The sequence below is a fragment of the Mustela nigripes genome, chromosome 6, assembly GCF_022355385.1.
Source record: "Mustela nigripes isolate SB6536 chromosome 6, MUSNIG.SB6536, whole genome shotgun sequence".
Taxonomy (NCBI): Eukaryota; Metazoa; Chordata; class Mammalia; order Carnivora; family Mustelidae; genus Mustela; species Mustela nigripes.
This window is the reverse complement of record NC_081562.1, coordinates 73380873-73403251: the sequence shown is the minus strand read 5'-3', so window position 1 is coordinate 73403251 and position 22379 is coordinate 73380873. Positions and strand designations below refer to the sequence as shown.

The 22379-nt window shown below is 40.4% G+C and overlaps 1 protein-coding gene across 7 annotated transcripts in view; it reads right to left on the bottom strand.

Annotated features, from left to right (window-relative positions):
• FGD4 (FYVE, RhoGEF and PH domain containing 4) overlaps positions 1-22379 on the bottom strand; it is a 214691-nt gene that overhangs the window by 19501 nt on the left and 172811 nt on the right. For all 7 annotated transcript variants that reach the window (XM_059402867.1, XM_059402868.1, XM_059402870.1 and 4 more), the window contains 6 exons: positions 21111-21200; positions 18952-19097; positions 18346-18502; positions 13535-13673; positions 10703-10761; positions 10224-10370 (listed from right to left, as the gene is read on the bottom strand). In XM_059402867.1, the coding sequence (XP_059258850.1) occupies positions 10224-10370; positions 10703-10761; positions 13535-13673; positions 18346-18502; positions 18952-19097; positions 21111-21200 (738 nt within the window). The remainder of the gene's footprint in view (positions 1-10223; positions 10371-10702; positions 10762-13534; positions 13674-18345; positions 18503-18951; positions 19098-21110; positions 21201-22379) is intronic.

Below are 22379 nucleotides of genomic sequence, written 5' to 3'. Positions count from 1 at the left end.
CAAGAATGAACCATCCTGAATGCAAGTTGGTGTAGCCACTTTGGAGAACAGTGTGGAGATTCCTCAAGAAATTAAAAATAGGGGCGCCTGGGTGGCTCAGTGGGTTAAGCCGCTGCCTTCGGCTCAGGTCATGATCTCAGAGTCCTGGGATCGAGCCCCACATCGGGCTCTCTGCTCAGCAGGGAGCCTGCTTCCTCCTCTCTCTCTGCCTGCCTCTCTGCCTACTCGTGATCTCTCTCTGTCAAATAAATAAATAAATAAATCTTTAAAAAAAAAAAAAAAAAAGAAATTAAAAATAGAGCTTCCCTATGACCCTGCAACTGGGTATTTACCCCAAAGATACAGATGTAGTGAAAAGAAGGGCCATCTGTACCCCAATGTTTATAGCAGCAATGGCCATGGTTGCCAAACTGTGGAAAGAACCAAGATGCCCTTCAACGGACGAATGGATAAGGAAGATGTGGTCCATATACACTATGGAGTATTATGCCTCCATCAGAAAGGATGAATACCCAACTTTTGTAGCAACATGGACAGGACTGGAAGAGATTATGCTGAGTGAAATAAGTCAAGCAGAGAGAGCCAATTATCTTATGGTTTCACTTATTTGTAGGGCATAACAAATAACATGGAGGACATGGGGAGATGGAGAGGAGAAGGGAGTTGAGGGAAATTGGAAGGGGAGGTGAACCATGATAGACTATGGACACTGAAAAACAACCTGAGGGTTTTGAGGGGGCGGGGAGTGGGGAGATGGGGGAACCAGGTGGTGGGTATTGGGGAGGGCACATATTGCATGGAGTACTGGGTGTGGTGCAAAAACAATGAATAGTTACGCTGAAAAGAAATAAAAAAAAAAATGAACCACCCCTACTAATTAGGACCAAAGAGTAAGTTTGGGGAGACTTTTAATTCACTTTTGAAAATACTGAAACATGCAAAAGGAGCAAAGACTAAATATTTAGGTTAATTTGTAGGTGGATTCCTAAAGAAGGCCCATACTTCTACCTCCTTCATATTTATTGTTTCTGACACTGCTTCTAGAGTTACATATATTTTTCAAAGACAAGAACAACTGGGGACTTAAACTTTGTGCACTATGTAACCTTTCATGTCTCAGGATTACTAAATATATGAAAGTCTTGGTCAGAGGATTAAATCCAGAAAAATGTCCTGTTCTGCTAGGTTCCATTTAGCTCCACAGAGTCATCAAGACAAGAGATGTGCACAGATTTCTAAAACATTTTGACTAGTTTAAGGGACACTGCCCACTGCACTCATTCTGAAAGCAGATTTCTCATCAGCTGTTCCTTGCACTCTATTTCCTGTAACCAAGTGTCATAAATTTATTTTCCACACTGAATAATGCAGAAATAAAAGGGTACTAAACACCCTGGAGCACATGCACCTCGGTACCACATTTCACATTTCCACTGCCAGCAGGGAACCCTAATGACCTACCATCAACTGTCCCCTGCATTCTAAGTGTGACAATCCCCAGCCTCATTGCAGTACATGGGATTCAGGGACTTGAAAACACTCAGAAAATCTCTCCTCCCCACCCCAGCTTGATTAAGACACGGCTTGCTGCTAACTGTTCCTGTTAACGCTTTGTTCCGATTTTGTAGGAAGGCCTTCTCGGAAGGGGATTTGGTCAAGGCTGTGAACAGTGCACATGGAACTGCAAAGCAGCCACCAACAGGCACAAGGCTCGACTTTCTTTTTTCAAGATTTATTTATTTGACAGGGGGAGAGAGAGAGAGAGTGGGTAGGTGCAGAGACAGAGGGAGAGAGAATCTCAGAACGGCTCCACGCCCAGCACAGAGTCCAATGTGGGTCTCCATCTCACGACTTGAGATCATGACCCGAGACAAAATCAAGAGTCAGACACTTAATTGACTGAGTTACCCGGGGGCTCCAAGGCTCAACCTTCAAGATGGCAACTACCACCTCATGCTTCTGCAAACTGAGCGACAAATGTAATGCTGTGGCATAAAATTTCTGAGTTATCTACTACTTGTACTCAAGTTCACTTTATAAGGTTCAGCAAAGTCTTGTCATTTTACAGAAACAGTCCATGAATATGGAAGTTCTAGGCATGTGGTTTTTGTGGTGACACTCATACAAGATGACAGACTATCTTATAAATGATAGGTTTCTTTTTCCATTTTATGCTTGCAGGATTACACTTCCTCAATTACAGATGCTTCCTAAGTGGCACGTTACATTGTAAACTGTCAATAACTACTACATGTAAGGTTAATTTATTAACCTTACATAACTCCTATCACAATCTAATGCTAGACCATAAATACTCTTTTTCTTTTTCCTAGAGGTCAAAGTATGAGCTTAAGGACATAAAATATTGTTTACCAAGCCATAGATGTCCTCTGCTCCCTCTGTGAACCTTGCTGCTGTGGCAAAAGCCACCATCCCCTTCCGTGTGGGTTTCTGCTCAAAGAGGAACTCAGAGCAACTGCAGCACCAAGGAGATGGCCCTCCCTTTCAGTGCAGGAGACTGCTTTTTATCCATGGCCAGAAGGCGTGAGGAACGTGTGATCTCTGGCTGGTGGGGTAAGTTCTGAAAGTGGTAGCTAGAAGGCAGCCTTGATTTTATTAAAAGCACAGAGTCCCCCTTCCTCATCTCCAGTGGTCCTCAGCTACTTATTTCGAAGGTCTTGAAATATATGAAACAATTCAATGTTATGTTTCACCAGAGACAGTTTCATTAAAGTTTGCTTTAAAGTTTGTAAAAGTACATGATTGGAAAAAATTCCCAGTGCCTGCTCTTGTATTCAAAGTTTAAATGAGTCAAGGGGCAAAAAACCTAAAAGCTGCTAAGCAATAAGGAAATAAAGACCAGAACAACAAAGGGCCAAGAATAAAACCTCTTGGGCCATTTTATGGGATAATCCAGTGATTTTTTTTTTTTAAACTTTCAGATGTCAGGTGTGTGATTAATTGATTTAGTCAACAGAGTGTCCGGCAGTAACAGAAAAAAGCATGGTGTGGGGGCCAGCGAATGAGCAAACATGGGAGGCTCGGCTGAAAGCTGAAATCGGATTCTACATGCAATTGGGCTCTTTAGAGAAATGTGAGATCACCAGGGTAGGATACCCAAAAACTAGCCCTCATTTTCTAGAGACAGAAGGATTAAAATGGTACTTCTGAAGTTTCTACATACAAACAACCAAGATGCTCTATGGCAAGAAAAGTGTGTCGCGGAGAGGAAGCGTGTGTGACAAAGACAGAGCAAGGGTGGAGGGCGGCATGCAGGGATTAGCAGAATGGACCTACAGACATGCTTCTAAGATGGTCTTCCCACGACCAATTCCGGGAACTCCTGCTCTACGCCTCCATCCTCCAGGGAGGCAACGGCAAAGAGAGGTTTAATAGCTTATAATAACTGGAACAAGATGGGTCCTTTCTTCAAAGTCACTATGGCTGTATTCCCCCAAGGCTCTTTGCCATCTGTCCTCCAAAGAGCTGCTTAATTTGGCTCTGCAACAAGGTATTCAACCTTAAACAATTTCCAGAAAAATTCTCAAATGTGAAAATTAAGCCCAGGCAATCGGTTAGACACAGAGCTAGAAGCTTAACTATTGAAACCGTAGTATAATCCAGAAGACAGGAAAGGAGCAGTACCAAAGCACCTAATGGAAGGGTAAAGGCAAAGGGAAGAGACATGAACTTCTATGCATTTTACCCAAAATAGTATATTAAGTATGTCTTTTTTGACATCTGTTTCTTGATGCTTTGACATCTTGGGGCTTTGCTGACAACAGGGGAACTTGTCCCTCTTAGGGTTACCCACTTCCTAGAAGTAGTAAATGACTCACCTACAGGCACGCCTTTCCTGTGGAAAGCAACCCATCCAGAGCCCACCCCCGCCGTCTTCTTTTGTAAGCCCTTACTGGGCCAGTATTCCCCTGCCAGGACCAGGTACCAGAGAGCAGCCCCTGCATGCCCCAGAGCCTGATAGAATTATTTAAACGAGCAGATTTTAAACCTGTTTATGCTGTCTTGCCCCTTCTTTCTCACTGAACCCTAAGAAAGGCTCTTGCTCACATGTGTTCCCTTTGCCCCCTTATGGACCCTGCTGTTTTCTCAGTAACCCCATGTTATGGCATGCCTCTCCCTTTGGGAAGCTGTGAGTATAATGATGTTTCTCATGGCAACTGTCTCCTGATCCAGTGGCCTCACCACACCTGAGTAATAAAATCTGTATTTCAAAATAAATAGGCCTCTGAACCCTGACAGGACATCACAATCCTTGCTTTACATTTTTAGTCCTCTATATAACCTCTGAGAGGTGAAGTACTTTTGTGTGCTCAAATGAAGACTTTTACAGTTAAATTGGACAAAATCTATACATTTTAAAAATTATTGAGACATAATTTATATAATGTAAAATTTACCCTTTTAAAATATACAATTTGTGGTTTTTGGGACGCCTGGGTGGCTCAGTTGGTTAAGCAGCTGCCTTCGGCTCAGGTCATGATCCCAGCGTCCTGGGATCGAGTCCCACATCAGGCTCCTTGCTCAGCAGGGCGCCTGCTTCTCCCTCTGCCTCTGCCTACCATTCTGTCTGCCTGTGCTTGCTCTCTCCCCCCCCATCTCTCTCTGATAAATAAATAAAATCTTTAAAAAAAAAAAATAAAATAAAATAAAATATACAATTTGTGGTTTTTAATATAGCTGTAAATTGTGCAATCCTCATAACTATCTAATTCCAGAACATTTTATGATTCCAAATGGAAACCTTATGTTCATTTCCTCTTCCCCACCAGCCCCAGGCAACTACTACTTATATCTCCTGCCTCTCTGCATTTGCCTACTCTGGACATTGCATATAAATGAAATCATATAGAATGGACTTTTGTGAATGGCTTCTTTCACCTGTCACAGCACTTTCAAAGTTTATCCATGTAGCATGTACCAATATTCTCTTTTTTATGGCCACATAACATCCCATTGCATAGATATACCACTATATCCATATGTCCAAATATTTTGCCTATTATGAATAATTCTGCTATAAGCATTCATAAACATGTTTTGTGTAGACATATATTTTCAATTTTCTTGAGTTACACAAACTCGGGAGAACAGCTAGATAATATGGTGACCAAATGTTCTTTTTGGAAAATGAGAGATCCTGAACACCCCTATACGTGATATTTAGTTCCTATAAGTTTTCCTTTCTAAGGAGGCTGTACCCAGAAAATGAAAACCTGTAAGCTCCCAATTAAACTCACATTATGGTGGGATGACTGCCTTGTAGCCCAAAGTCAGATGTGAGTCACACACTGAGAATGTGCCAAGCACTGGGTAGCCTCATGACCAATGCATCTCTGTTTCTGTGACTCTAATAACAATCATAATAGCAGCTAACATCTATTGAGCTACGACTAAGTGTTAACTTATTGTTACTCCACATTGGCTATTACTGTGATTATCAGTATACCGATAGAGAAAGGAACTAGAATGAACAGAAGACTAAAAACATAATGGCCTGGATGCCCCAGGAAGAGCTCTTACATTTGAGATAAGCCGCAGACTAAATGTCACTTCCAGGAAGTAAAGGAAGGGACAGGGACCTACTCCAGTGAAAAGGAACTATATGGCAAACTCATGTACTTTTCACAGAGATATTTTAGGCACAAACTTCACAAGCTTGAGGATGTCGGAGGCAGGCCCTTGGCCAGGGTGGCCTCCGCCATTAAAAGATGGCGCCTGGCTAGTTGCCAGGTTAGGATTGCCTCGTGAGACTAAGCGGAACACCCAAAGAGGAAGTAAACATCATTGGTTGCTAGCGTAGTTGTTCGTTTGGGTGCACAGCCTGATTCGCTCCCTCCTGTACCCTGCTCGCTGATTGGTCATGTAAGCGTATATAAGTGTGTAGACTTGCGGAAATAAAGAGAGAGAAGATGCATCCGAACCAGGGTTCTTGTCGTCCTTGTGGGCCGAGGGCAATAAATGGCGCCGGCACCCGGGAACTAAATAAAGGAATCTTGCAAGGTAATCCGCAGGAAAGCGGGGAGTAGAGGTCCCAGGTAAGCGGGGACATTAGCCACGTTCAAAAGTGGGAATTCCGCGGTAAAGCGGGGAGTAAAAATAGAAAAACCTTGCAAGGGAGAAGTCCGCAGGTAAGCAGGGTAAAACCACGACAAAGGTGGTGGGAAACTTGTACAAGACCGCAACAAGAAGCAGGGCGGCCATAGAGCCAGGATTTTCTTATCAAAACCGCAGGTAAGGGGCGCCTGGGTGGCTCAGTGGGTTAAGCCGCTGCCTTCGGCTCAGGTCATGATCTCAGGGTCCTGGGACCGAGTCCCACATCGGGCTCTCTGCTCAGCAGGGGGCCTGCTTCCCCCTCTCTCTCTGTGATCTCTTCCCTTCCTCTCTCCTACTGTGATCTCTCTCTCTGTCAAATAAATAAATAAATAAAATCTTTAAAAAAAAAAAAAAAAAGAAACCGCAGATAAGCGGGGAAGGGACCACGATCAAAGTGGTGGGAATCTTGTACAAGTCCGCAATAAGAAGTGGGGCGGCCTTAGAGCCAGGATTAACTTGTACAAGTCCACAATAAGAAGCGGGGCGGCCTTAGAGCCGGGATTTAGTGGCGGGTATACGCGGAACAGCCATTAGGTTGGGATTCTAATTATGGGATCTGGACTGTCAAAGTCGAGGTTAGAGGGTTCCCTAAAGTACCTTCTAAAGGCCAATGGCACGCCGTTAAAAACGAAAACTGCTAGGATAAAAATGGTCAAGCAGTAGCTGAAAGACATTCAGCCCCTATGGATTCTTCCCCCAAGCCCTTAGTTCTTTGGAAGACACTGCCCGCCATAATGCAGCGGCTGGAAATCCTCAGTGGGACCTAGAAATGTCCTCTCGGTGAACTTTTATTTTTCATCATACAGAACTGGTAGCAAAGCCAAAGATTTCTGCACTTGAACACTAGATCCCCTCCCGACCCACCCCGGAGGACATTTACAGAGTCATCTTGTCCCTTCTAGACTCCAAACCCCAATGCTGGGGCCTCTTCCCTCCTGCCCAGGTTCACTGCAGGGAGGGCTCTGAGGCCCACAGGGGGTGCCGGTTGCTTCCCCATGCCTGCATGGATGTGAAATGTGGCACACTGACCAGGCTCCTCTCCTACCCCTCTCCAGAGAGGAGGGTACAGAAGCAGCAGCAGCAGCATGTCCCCTGCCTTTCTTCAGTCACCTCCCCACTGGGCAGAGAGGAGGTACATACTGTCAGAAGAGGGGCAAGGGGAATAGGACCGTACATGAGAAAGCAGGCCCAAATACAATACAACCCTGCAGTGTATCTGCAAATAGCCGCGGCGGCCACTAAAGCATGGTAGAGGCGGCTCCATGGTTCCTAGATGAAGGCTTGCTAAACATACCTCAATGGGACCATTTAGGGGAGGATTTGAAGAAACAGGATGCTTTAACTCTTCGCCTCAAATTTAACATAACAAAAGCACAGGCACGGAACATAGTAGTCTCCTGCAGAAATTGCATGATCTTACTACCTGCACCGTCCTTGAGGGTTAATCCTAAGGGTTTGTTACCTAATCATATATGGCATATGGATGTCACACATGTTTCAGAATTTGGAAAGTTAAGATATGTTCATGTCTCTGTAGATACCTGCTCTGGAATAATTTTTGCCTCAGTGCATGGGGGGGGGAATCCAGAGATGTTATCGCCCATTGCCTACAGGCTTTCGCGGCATAGGGACATTCACTTGATAACATGGAATACCCTATAACCCACAAGAACAGGGTGTTGTGGAGCGTACGCATCTTACAATAAAAAATGCGCTTTATAAACAATAAGGGGGAATAGGGGAGACCTTCAGGTCCCCTAAAGATAAGCTCAACACCATTCTCTTTATTTTGAATTTTTAAACGTTGGACAAAACAGGTAAATCAGCTGCAGACAGACATGCAAGTGATGCTGCTGCTTCCCCTAAGCCTTTAGTACTTTGGAGGGACATCCTCACAGGAAAGTGGAATGGACCAGATCCAGGGTTAGTATGGAGTAGGGGGTCTGTATGTGTTTTTCCACAGGAAAAGGAGGCTCCAATTTGGATCCCAGAGTGGCTGGTGCGTGCAGCCTTGCTTCCAAACACCAGTCATGAAGCTGAAGATGCTGATGATAACTCTGGGGATGCTACACCTCCTGCGGCCGACTCAAGCCAGAGAGCTGTGAGCAGTGGTTAAAGCATGGCTTATCCTTTACCAGTGACTAACTCTTCTCTCATATTCCCTCCTCTCCCTTTGATGCATGGCAGGTCTGTAACTTGCTAGGAGCATGTACTGATATCTCAGCAGTGTCCATGTTAAATGGTGGCAAATTCCTCAACTGTTCATATAAACAAAATGACTCTAGTACCTTTGAGACAATAGTTAATGTGTCTTGTCCCAATAATATTACTTATCAGCCCACTCCCATATGGGTCTCGCCACCGTTCCTTTTCCTCATAACAAATGCTAGCGAGCTGAATGATACGTTGAATTGCACTAAGAATTGCTATCTTTCCTAGTGCTGGAATGTCACGGCCTTCAAGCTGGCTGTGATTATGCGTATCCCTACCCATGTTCCTATCCCAGTTTCCATTCCAGAGGACAATTTACTGGTGGTGCTATCCAGAAAGAAGAGAGATTTTAGTATCACAGCCGCCATTGTGACAGCATTGGCTCTATCTACAGCAGCTGCCACGGCAGCAGCAGTCTCGCTTGCTACAACTATACCCACTGCGGAAGCTGTGAACACCCTTGCAGAAGGAACAGCGGCTGCCCTTCAAACATAGACTCAGATCAATGCACATCTGCAAGCAGGAATCCTGATAGTCAACCAGAGAGAGGATTTAGTTCAAGAACAAGTGGACATATGGGGGGCCCTATTGGGACTGGGATGTATACACCCTTCCCGGCAATTTGTGTAACTCCCATAGCCTATACTAATATGAGTGACTTACACAATGTCTCCCGACAGCTCTCCCATACCTGCGGGGGAATTAGTCCGTAGAATTCCAAAACTATACTCAGCACCTGCTACTAGGCATAACAAGGATAAATAACACCAGAGTTGAGCTTGCAACCCTCCCAGAGATAATCAAAACATTGCAAGATGTGTTAACCTTTACGAAACAATGGGCTAGCATAATTGGTCTGATGATAATCCTCGTAGTGGGCTTGATTCTGCTAATAAGGAAACTGCAAATTTGGAGGCGACAGCAACATAGGCAACAGCAAGCCATGGTGCAGGCCTTGTTAGCCATCGAGGCTGGAACATCCCCCCAAGTGTGGCTAAGTATGCTGGACTGGTAGTCAATGATGGGTAAGATTGGTGGGGGAAATATACCAACCTAAGACAGGACGCAGATCATTGATATCTGCCGTCTGATGACGGGTAAGGATATTCCCCGCCACTGACAACCTAAGACAGGCACGATCCCTGCCATAAAAGAAAAAAGGGGGAGATGTTGGAGGCAGGCCCCTGGCCAGGGCAGTCTCCGCCATTAAAAGATGGCGCCTGGCTAGTTGCCAGGTTAGGATTGCCTCGTGAGACTAAGTGGAACGCTTAAAGAGGAAGTAAACAGCATTGGTTGCTAGCGAAGTTGTTCGTTTAGGTGCACAGCCTGATTCGCTCCCTCCTGTACCCTGCTCACTGATTGGTCATGTAAGCGTATATAAGTGTGATGCATCCGAACCAGGGTTCTTGCCGTCCTTGCGGGCCGAGGGCGATATGAGGATACATTTCCTCAAACTGTAAAGATCAAAAGTAGCGATCAGAGAGAATTAGGAAGAGAACTCCAGTCAGAAAATGGTACCCATTCACCTATAAGAATTAAAGGAAGGAGTGAATCTGAAACAAGGAACATTTGTGAAAACACATCATACCTTCCCCCGTATATTGATAGCTAAGATCATGATGGACAGGTTAAATTGTCTTCAGCTGTGTGTTACTAAAGTAACTGATATGTGGTAAGTACACAGAACAATATTTTAAAAATATTCTAAGATTTGTGTCCTTGAAAGAACAAGTTTTAGTTACTAAAGACATTCACTTTTGTGGAATCCTGACAGTGCTGACCAAACCAGGTTAGACAGAATTGTTTTGGTTAGCAAGCAGGCACCCTACTTTTCCAACATGTACAGAACAACGTTAATGAATTACTCTTATGTGACCAGCTCACACTATAATACTCACTAAGAAAAGGTAGCGTTCTTGTGCTGATGTGTTCCGAGCAGCGAGTTTGAGGATTTGTCCCTCTTTTATTAGTTCATTTGAAGGATTTACAATGTCTTCCTCCTCTCCCAACATTTCATAAATCTCTAACAGTTTCTTTAGGTTCTCCTAGAAAATTAAAGCAAAACACAGCAAGACCAAATAAAGGAAGGTTCTACCTTAGTGGCTTTAATAATACAATGACCTTCGCTAAAATCTGGATAATTCAGAAGGGATTGGAACTAAGCATAAATTTGGTATAAAATGTGTCCATTATTAGCAAACTGAAACCTGGGAGAAGAGGGGAGAGGATTATTCTCCACAACACTGAACATTTAATAAAGAATCTTTTTGGTTCACTTGTATCAATTCATTTTGGTCCAAACCTACAGATAACATTAGGCTATGTTATCAACAATTATCTAACTAGAAGATTCCCAACTCCTTTGAAAATCACTTACCATTTTTCTTATTGCACTATTAGAATGGCTTGCTGCTGTAGATATAATTTCAAGTGATTCTAAATGGAAAAAAAGAAATTAAATAAATGTATTTTGTTGTTCCTATGCTACTAGGTAGTTGAATAACATACCACAATAAGAAATCTGAGACTGATGACCACATCTGACACCAAAAGCAGGGGCAATTTCCATTTACAAAACAGAACTTTAACGAGTTTATTTGTAAGCAGATTACTTGGAACATGAGGGCATTTCCTTGTAAACAGTCATATACAACTATACATATGACCTATATAATGAACCTTCAAAATTAACAAATACATGTACACTAGACTGGCACAAGGTGCTTTGCCAGACGCTTTCATATATATTATGTCTCTTCATTCTGACACAACCTTGAATGGAGAGTCGGTTAGCTAGCCCCGCCTGGCAGAAGAGACAACGGCAAGTGAGGTGGCTTGGTTAAGATCACACAACTATGATACTCTAGGGCCATGCTGTAACCTCCGTCTTCTGGCTCAAAGTTCTACAACATTTCAGCAGGAATACTGTTTTGTGAGTTTTATGAGCAAACTAACCACCAAGCATAAACAACTTTCTTCGGGAAAACACACATACAGTGCTAGTCTTGCTCAGGTGACAGGGAATTCTCTGATGCCAATGCTGATGGAAGGTTTTATGTGGAACCGGTGGTGGGAGAGATGGGAATGGGAACTGCCCAGTATGGGCAAGGGAGGGCCTCCAGCACTGTTGGCAAAGAGCTGTGGAGGTTAAGGCCTCCTGCTGGATCAACCTTCGGGAATGCCCTCAATCCTGACCTGCTCTTTCCTTTCTATCTTATGAATACCAGCCTGATTAATTTTGTTACTACAACAACTTTATTTCTTCTAGACCAAATTCTCTGCCTTCTTTGTTCCATGGCTGAACAAAATGCACTTGTGTTGCTTTCTTCTCTCCTTTGGGTCTCTAAAAGCACCTCCGTTATTTCCTTACAATTTTAGGAGCAACGGGCAACCAAAGAGAGTAATAAAATACCCTACAGTGTTGCTAACTTTCTCATTGTTGACACTGCCATTTTAGGGCAAGTCTAAGTCTTTGAGTATAGAAGAAATTGAATTTTTATTTAGATTTTGGAGGACTATCCTGATTGGGGCAATTCTGTGCATTCCCTACAGGATCCAAGGTAGAGGAAGACAGAATAAAATAACCTGGGATCAGCAGTTGGAAGAGAGGAGTGGTGACCCTACTACTACCTCTTCTGCCACTAAAACCAACCACACAGCCCAGATGAGTGGGAAGTGGGCATGAAGTGGAAAGTGGAAGAAGTCAAGTCAGGATAATTCTAAACTGTAAAGGGTGAAAGGGAAGAAGAGAAGTTCCTGTGGTTGTTGACTCACTTGGGTGGTGGGAGAAGTGTATCAGAGAAAGCATCCTGTTCAAAAAAAAGACCCAGGCTGCCAAGACCAAAGACAGTATTCTGTATTCCTCATCTCTTGCCAGGATACACTTATAATAAAGACAAGAAATTATTAGCAAAGTATCTATGTTTTAAGATTGTACAGCAGCATTGTTAGTTCTTGACACTAAGCCATTTCTATCCCTTAAATTTGCATTCTGCCCTTCATTTTTTTTAAATTTTTTTTTAAAGATTTTTATTTATTTATTTGATAGACAGAGATCACAAGTAGGCAGAGAGGCAGGCAGAGAGAGAGGGAAGCAGGCTCCCCGCTGAGCAGAGAGCCCAACGTGGGGCTCAATCCCAGGACCCTGAGATCATGACCTGAGCCTAAGGCAGAGGCCTAAACCACTGAGCCACCCAGGTGCCCCTCATTTTTTTTTTTTTAATTAAAATAATTTTTAAGTAAGTTATACACTCAAAGTGGGACTTGAACTAATGACCCCTAGATTAAGAGTCACATTCTTTCGGCTGGGCCAGGGAGCCACCCCCTTATAAATTATTTTTTTTAAGTAAGCTATACAACCAATGAGGGGCTTGAACTTACAACCCCTAAAGATCAAGAATCATTGGCTTTGATTTTTTAAAAGTACAAGAGAAAGCTAAAGTATTGAAACTCCTGAGCCTTAAAAAAAACCCATTCAGGGGCACCTGGGTGGCTCAGTGGGTTAAGCCGCTGCCTTTGGCTCAGGTCATGATCTCAGGGTCCTGGGATCGTGTCCCACATCGGGCTCTTTGCTCAGCAGGGAGCCTGCTTCCTCCTCTCTCTCTCTGCCTGCCTCTCTGTCTACTTGTGATCTCTCTCTGTCAAATAAATAAATAAAATCTTAAAACAAAACAAAACCAAACCCATTCATTAGGACCTAATGAAAAAACAGAAGACAACGAGAAGAATAGGAATAAAGTTTTCCTGAGAAGACGTTAACTGACACTAAAAAGCATCATTTTCTCTTCTCTTTCAGGGTAGGTAGAGCCAACTTTGCTTAGGTTATTTTTACATTTTAGCTTTCTTGGTATACATCAACCTATCTAATTAACCAGCAGCACCAGTAATTCTGAATGGCTGTATTCTTCCTGTGAGAGGGTAATTATGTATTGCTAGGCCAGATGTCTCTAAGACTATAGTTTCAGATTTTCAAGTTAATGATTAACGTGAAATCAGCAGGAGAAATGCGATTTGCATTGCTATAAACCTGTGATTTGGGCTCAGAAGTGCTTGCCTAACTGAGATGTTGATGACAATTTCCAGGGAGGTTAGTTTTTGGCAACAATATTTTACTAAATTGGCTATGAGACATATCTTGCTTGTTAACCACAAGGCTGCCTGGTCACTTGATTACCCCATAATAGAGAGAGGGCAGGAGAGAAGCATTTACTTTTAGCATCATTCCAGTCTGGAGAATCAGGGGGCAACTTCCTCAGGTAGTCCTTCAGGAGCATCTCATACCGGGGAATCCGCTGAACAGGCTCCAGCATGTGATGCTGCAAAGTCAAGCTCCCACAGATCTTCTGTTTCTACAATGAGAAAGGTTTTTGAAGAAAGATTTAAAAATTAAGTCAGCCAATGTAAAAACTCACTGTCCTGCAGAACTTTCCTCAAGGGCAGTATTTCCCTACAAAGTGTGGTCTGTGGATCACTTGCATCAGATCGATCTAAAGCATTGTTAAAAATGCAAATTCTGAACCCCTTCCTGACCTATGAAACAGAATCTCTGAGGCTAAGGCCTGTGAACATGCATTTTAAAATACCCCAGATTCTTAGAACAATAAAATTTGAGCCCCATCAATCTAGTCTAAGAACAGAAAGAAAAACCAAGTAGAATGGAGGGAAGGAAGAAAGAAAATTCCAGATTGCTGGCAACCACTTCAATTAGTCACTGGAAGGGTTTGTCTGGCCACATTATTGAATCATGCTTCAGAGCTTTTTAAAAGATGCATATATTTAATGAGGTTCACTAAGCACAACTGTTTTAAATGACTTTGGACTCAACAGAGACTATTTAATAATAAGGTTACCATAAATGTCATTTCCTTTGAACTTAAAAAAGACTCCACATAGAAGAATAAGTTCTGAGCATCTTATTATCTCTCAGAAAATTTTAATTTTTCATTAGGCCATGTCAGTCTTTTCCATTAGAAACTGAACTCTATGAATATATCTCCTTTTCTTACAGCAAAATTGAGTCTATAGCCCTTATTTTTAATAAACTGTTAACATAAGGCAGGGAAAAGATTACTTGAAAAATAAGATGTGTTCCTGTTCATATTAAATAAACCAGGAATCCCATTAAGCTATTTATTGAGCTCATACCACAATCAAGGCACTATCGGGTGTTAAAGTTGTATTAAGACATAATGTTTGCATTCAAAGAAGTGAAAGCCTTCACAGACAAGAGAGCTTTTGACATGAACTCCAATGAGGGCTGCCTCTGTTGGGAAGGGAAAGGAAGACCAGGGGACAAGTGCAGAAAGAGGGACCTTGGAGAGCAGGTCCATAGCAGTGGGACATGTAACATTGAGTTTGGATGGAAAATATAAATATAAATATAAATAATATAAATATAAAATAAGATATATCTATATAAACAGGGGATAAGGAAGAAAAAATCTGGGGTAGTAAGTAAGCTGCGTTTAGACTTGCTTCTTCTAATGCAGGTTTTCATGCAGGAGAGCAAGTTACTATTAGATAGGATATGTATTAATATTAACCTACTGCAGTATGGCTTTAGAGAGATATGGGGAAATTAGTAGTTTGGAAGTTATGGTGCAGACCAGGAAAAAAACGTATAAAGAGCCTGAAATCAACAAGGAAGCTGAAAAAGTAATAGCTTTCCTTAATTAAGAATAAAATATTAATGATATAAGTTTAGTCATTCCATTTGATTCTATTGTATATGTGTACAGGAAATATATATATTATATGTAGATGAAATATAGGAAAATACTACAGACCCCCCCATTTTTACATGAGGAAACTCTGGCTCAGAGAAGTCCAGGGACTAAGTCACAAACTTCTAAACTTAGTTGGTTGATTCCCAAGGACTATGACAGTTTACAGGTAGGAAATAACTAGAAACAACAACCCTAGAGGCATCTGTAGGACATGATGGATAGAGGACAAGGAGCATGTGGGTGTGAAGGCCAAAAAGAATGTGAGGAGTCAACCCTGTACTCTGTCCAGTTTAAGCCAATGGGGCTGGTAAAAGAATCAAAGGAGCCAGTGTTCAGAAAGGTAGATGAGTGTTTAATCACAAGAGAAGAAAAAGAAAGAGTGAATGGAAAGAAGCAGGGCTTTTGTCTATGGCTAAGGGAAAAGACAGTAAAAAACTCCCTGGAAAAAGCAACTAGAAAGCTGGATAAAACTGATAAAACCACCATTTTGGCAATCTGGAAACAGACCAAAGGCACAGAACAATCTGAAAAGCGTTTATAAAAACTGTTGACCTTTGGGTAAGAACAATGAGAATCTGTGGCATTCTGGCCTGGGGTCACACCCATTCCTCCCTTAGCAAATGAAGATTCAATGACTGGAAGGCTCAGTTTGGGTGGGACTGGCTGTGGGACTGGCATGTCTCTGCTAAAGTTGAGAGGGCTCCTCAGATTTGGAGTGGTGGGCAATGCACTCATCCAGCAACACCGTCAGTCAAAGTGAAGGTGGTCGAGTGGGGAAGATCAATGGCTCTACTGGCCTGAAGTTGCAGTTGGAAGCTGGGGCGAGAGGAGGCTAGATAATAATATTCTTGGCTGAGGCTGTGTGAATGATCAGTAGAGACAGAAGACCGCTTAAATCAGCACAGTCTCCAGGCTACCATGAGGCTTGAATATGCAAACAAGAGATGTAAAAGAGTCCAGTAGACTTGAAAATGGTCTGATCTTTAAAATGCATTCCCCTCTGCATACACTGGTCTATCAGCAGACAAGAGCTTACTGGCTCTAGGTAGTTTGTTTAGTCATCTCTGTTCAATAACTGTTTGACCCCATAACCTACACAGACATAGGGGCAAGCCCTTGAAGGCTGGAATCACACACACACACACACACACACACACACACACACACAGAAATATTAAACCATATAGTGAGTAAAGATATTGGCAACTGCATACCAGAGGATTTTATAGATTTAGTCTAAGCAAGTTACTAAGCAAACAAAACTAACCAAAGCCACTTTCAGTGGAGGAAATCAGAATACAGAGCTGCTATAATAGGTTACCTAAAATGTCCAATATTCAGCAGGAAAAAAAAAAAAAAGAGAGAGAGAGAGAGAGACATTCGAAGACATAGTAAACTATTACTATTTAGTAAACTGAAAAAAAGGCAATCAAAATAAATTGTCTCTGAATACAGATACTGGATGTAGCCAGTATATGAACATTATAAAAATGTCCAAAGAATTAAAGGAAATTGAAAAACACGAAAAGCATAACAACAATGAATGCACAATTAGCAATTTCCAAGAAGGAAAGAGGCATTAAAAAAAGAACCAACAGAGATTCTGGAGTTGAAAAGCACAAGGGCTGAGATGAAAAATACACCACAGGGACTTGACAGCAGATTCCAGACAGCAGGAGGAAAAAAAAAAATCAGTGAACACAAAAAAAGACTCAGAGAAATGATACAATCTAAAGAACAGAAGAATGAATAAGGAAAAATGAACCATCTCAGAAACTTGTAGAATAACAAAAATACCAATATATGTGTAATTGGAGTAAATTATTTGAAGACATAATGGCTGAAGACTTCTCAAATTGTTAATTAAAAAACCCTACACATCTAAGAAATTCAACCCTAAGAAAAATACAGAGTCACATTAGACACATCCTATTCAAACTGTTGAAAGACAAAAGTAAAGAAATAAATTTGAAAGTATCAAGAGAAAAACAATTCATCACATACAAAAAATATCAATACAGTTCCTAACTTCCCATATAAAACAAGAGAGGATGGAGCACAGTGAAATAATATTCATTTTGCTGAAAGAAAAAAAACAAAACACACAACAAAGTATTGACCAAGAATTCTGTATCCAGCAACACAATTCAACAATGTAGAAAAAATAAGGATATTCCCAGATAAACAAAGACCAAGAAAATTTGTTGCTATTCATTCTCTGCCTTGCAAGAAACATTTACCACTTTATGTGGAAAGAAACTTATTTCAGAAATGGCAAATATATGGTTTAATAAACATATTTATAGATATATTTTTTTTCTCACATCCTCCCTTCCTTCAAAGACATAAAGTTATAAGAAATGATTACATCTCTGTATTATTCGATTTAAAACATACAAGGGTAATGTATCTCAGACTAAAAGCATGGTGCATAGCAAAATGCCTGTATTTTACATAATTAAGGTCAGTATTAATCTGAAGTAGACTGTGATAAATTAAAATACATATTATAATTCCTCCAACAAACAGCAGGAAAAAATGAAAAACAGTTTTAAAATTTAAAGGATTAAAATGGTAAAATAAAAAATATTTATCTAGCACAAAAGAAAACAGAAGGAGCAACAGAATCCCTGCCATAAAAATCTTACGTGATCTATAGAATTCCTTTTTTATTTTTATTTTTATTATTGATTATTATTTTTATTAAATAATAATAAGTCATTAACTTTAACTAGAAAATCAAACAGAAATTACTATGCTGTTATCAAAGCATATTATCCAGGTTTGGTGAAATTGAAAAAAAAAAAAATCAGTATACATATATAAAGTCACACACACACACACACACACACACACACACACCCAGAATAATAATAATAATGTTTGCAGAATGTCAGGGTTTATGGCAATCATTCTTTATATTCATTTATATATTCATTCTATCATCTCAACCTCTGAAAGAAAGCAAGAGAAGCATAGACCCGAATGGGAACTCACTTTATAAATTTATGTGAATCTTTATAAAAGCTAGACTCAAATGTAAATGGAGAATTTACTACTTAGCACAAGGCATGTGCTCAATAAATATGTTAATTTTGCAGAGATGATTTTTGCGTAATTCAGAATAGCATGGCATTTGGCTGTCTCAGACAGATGTCTCAATTTAGAAGACCAATACTCTAACCCCTGAGACCGAGAGCCTCACAAGATGTCTCAATCTCAAATTTAGATCAGAAGACCTTATGATTTGTACAGAAAAATTAACTCATAGCCTTGAACAGAAGAGTCCAATTACCTGAATTTCTTCAACTACTGATTTGAACTGGGGAGTACGCTCGGTCATGTTTTTAACCAATTCCATTGCGTTATCAAATCCTTTCACATATTCTCCATACATCTTAAGGAATGGTGCCAATTTCTGAAGGATGTCACCAATTCTAGGGGTTGTTTCCCTGTACAAAGAAACAAAGCATTAAGATTTCTTACAGAGTTATGTGTGAATTAATAGGACTCCAAATGAAGTGATCACTTTCTATACACTCCCTGGTGCTTTATCAGACCCACCTTGCTGTGACATGGGTAGAGAATAAAGTAGTACCTTTTTAAAGGGAGTTTAGGAATGACATAGTAAAAAGACCTGCTATGGAGCTTTTAAAGCTCCAGATTACCCCCTGATATCTCATCTCCACTAGTCAAAAGATAGTTTGGAGAGCAGAGATGAAATTCTTTCCAACCAAACCTAGAAGTGTACCACAATTCCTATCAGTGGTCTTTATGGTAAAAATTTAAAACCCATGTTTGGCTATAGCTCTCTGTGCAGTATTGTTTCAATTTAAAAGCGAATAACACAGCACCTAACGTGACTGCCTGAGACACATCATTTGCCATCTACTCCTCTTACCATTCTTGCATTCGTTTTTCCAGCTCTGGCAATAGGAATTTACTATGGAAGGCATTTATTGATGAAATATTAGAAAAGATTTTATTCACCATCTCTGCTGGAAATGAGCCTCGATTTGCTTCTTCTAATAATTTGCAGTAAAATACCTGAATAAGAGAATAAAGCAAACATTACTTTAAATTTATTGGTTCCCACCCAGCACTGTGCTAGGCATAGAGTGGGCTCTCAGTAACTTTTGTTCAATCAACAAAAAGGTTCATGGTTCAAGAAATAAATCATTTTTGAAATGTCTGAATATATGCTTTGATTGAGAAGAAGGAATTAGAATTAGAAAACTTGACTCTAACCTAAGCCATGCTTCTATCTAGGGGATTTTAATCTTTCTATGCCAGAGAATTTCCAACCGAGGGAAAGGGATTTACTCCTATCTACAGGTAGAGTTAAGAGAGATGGAAAACTTTATATATAACTGTGGTATTTTTCACTCCTCTTTATGTTTTGAATGATTTTGTGGCATGTATATCATACTTCCCTTTACTGTAATTTGTTGGCATAAATCTCATTTTCCCTATTAAAACTGTATGCCCCCTTGGGGAGGGAGGCCATCATAGTTTAGCTCCCCCAGCAGAACAGGTGCTTAGTAAGTTATCTGGTCAGTGGATAAGAAAGTATTTCAGCTCACAGATGTTTCCCTGCTTTTAAGTAATAATGCATGATAACCTGAACACTTAAAAGAGGACAAAAGGATCTCCTGCACATAATAACGAATATCTTAAAAACAAAAAAAAATAATTGCAGTCTTAAGCTATACTCCACTAGAGCTACTATACCTCTTAATTACCATTCTGTTAAATGTAGGCAGAAGGAGGTCTGTTCCCTCATCATGTCCAGATGGTTGTTAATTTTCTAAATTCACCTCCACTGCATTTTCTTGGTAGGCAAAAAGAACACAAAATTATGTCCTTAAAAACTCCAATAGATAGGATATTGTAAGTATTTAATACTCTAAAATTCTAAAAGGTCAACAATAGTAGCTGACAAGCTAATATGGCTAAAATAACAAAAAATAAAAAAACAAAAAACCACAAAACCTGATTAAGAGGAAAAAACATGGGAATACCTAATATTTCAGGTCTGTAATGCCCATGAGGAGAAAAATTGTTTCAAATGTACCAACTCAACATGAATTGATGGACTTACAGTGAAATTCTTTGGAAAGTTAGTGTTTAAGTCACGAACTCATTATTTCAAAGAACAGAACCCTAATCTGATCCCTTAAGGCTCACTCTAACAGGGCTAGAGTTCACTCTGGGAACCAATGATAAGAAGGTTGCCCAGGATGGCATGTTCCCTTGAAGTTCCAGTTTTCCAATGGCAGAAGTCGGATAGTTCTTTTTAGAATCAACACTCAAACATGGCAACTTTCTCTTCTAGTCAGAGGAGACTCTATGAACAATCTATCGATTATCTTATTTTTTTTAATCATTAAAACAATATTAAGAGGCCTTGGTTTTCAAGTGCTTCTTATGATGTATTTTAAAATTTTGCTTGTAAATTGTACATGTATTTGAAATGATACTCAAGCCTCCACCATGATGAGAGTACAAAATGTGAGAAAGTAGGATGTCATTTCCAACAAATATTGACCATGCAACTTTACACCAGGCACTGTATTAGAGGTCTCCTACAAGCTTGAACAAGTAAGTGAAGGCTCAAAATTCTTCTGGCCCTATTACTCCGTCAATTCAGATGACTCACATGGGGGTGAAGAGTGCATGAGACAGAATCAGTGACATATTCATGTACGAATGAGAATCGCCAGTCTCTTATTTGGGTTATAATGGTAATAGATATGTATAATATAACAGATCCTAAGGATCTAGGATCATGATAAATGGACAAGAAACATAGTAGTGTTGATTTTTGAAAGATACGGATCAAGGCATTTTGTGACTCAGAGTCCTTGAATCTGTTCTTTATGAACTGAAACCCTTTGTGTCTGGTGAATTCACTGCCAAAGCTAAAAATCCTAAAGATTTTCTTAAAGAAAAAGCTTCCACTGACCAAGAACAGTCATGTCCTTTATAGTTTCTAAAACCCCTTGATTACTAAAAATAATGTACAATGCCAAAAAATTATCCTGAAAGGGAAAATCTTACCTGATCTAAGAGGTCAAGTCGGTTGACATAAGCTCTTTCTGTAAGCAAAAGTTCGTTGGCTATTTTGTGAAGCTTTTGCTCATTAGTTTCCTAAAAATACAATAGATGTTCACATATTAGAAAATAAATCCTGGACATATTTTTCAGGTAATAAACAACCTTATCAAGTAGTCAAAACAGTTTTCTCAAGCTTCTCAGGTACTCAATTCCTTTCAGCCATGAAGGACCATCCAACCAGAAATGAACAAAATTAAAAATAAATAATCTGCTAGGTTTAACTTATAACATCTTTAGCCTAAATTTAGTCAAAATTAACATTATCATCTTTGTCCTTGAAACAACTTTTATCTTTCTCAGACAGCGTATTTGGCTCATTTTCTTCCCACCTCTCTCAGACCACACTTTAGCTGTGATTTCATCAATCTATCAGATACCTTGTCTAATTATTAGCATTATGCACCCAACTTTTTGCCTTTTTAAAAAATGTTAGAGAAAATTTCAATCACATATAACAGTAAAATGAACCAGTATGTACCCATTACTGAGCTTCAACAGCTATCAATTCATTGTTAATCTTGTTTCATCTATGCTCACCTCCCTCTACCCATATTATTTTAAATACAAACATTTTATTATTTCCTTAAATATATTTGTATAGTTTTGCCAGTTCCATGAGAATGGGAACATTTTTTTCTTGCTAACACTGTAACTCTCTTTCTTCAATAAAATATTGCTGAATGAATGAATGAGTAACAATCATCCAAAATTAACTACTGTTGGACATTTATTACCACTTTGGCCTGCTGTTAATGTAAGTCCAAACTCATCTTTTCAGGAAAACCTCTCTCCTACTACCTCCCTCCCTACCCGATGCCACCCACCCCACCCCACCAGAACTTTACCAGTCTGGTAATGGTTCCATCCCTTTCCAGTTACCTGGCTTTGGTATCTTGAATCACTCTAAACTTAGTTCCCTACCACAAAACCCAGCTGTTATGGGCTCCTACTCATATTAGCATCCAACATTAAAATTTTCATCACTGCCACCCAGTTTTGCTCATACCATATCTCAAGTCCAGGCCAGTCACCAGCTCCCAGGTGATCTGATTCTACCATTTTTTTTTTAAAGATTTTATTTAATTTTTTGACAGAGAGAGATCACAAGTAGGCAGAGAGAGAGGGGGAAGCAGGCTCCCTGCTGAGCAGAGAGCTGGATGTGGGGCTCGATCTCAGGACCCTGAGATCACGACCTGAGCTGAAGGCAGAGGC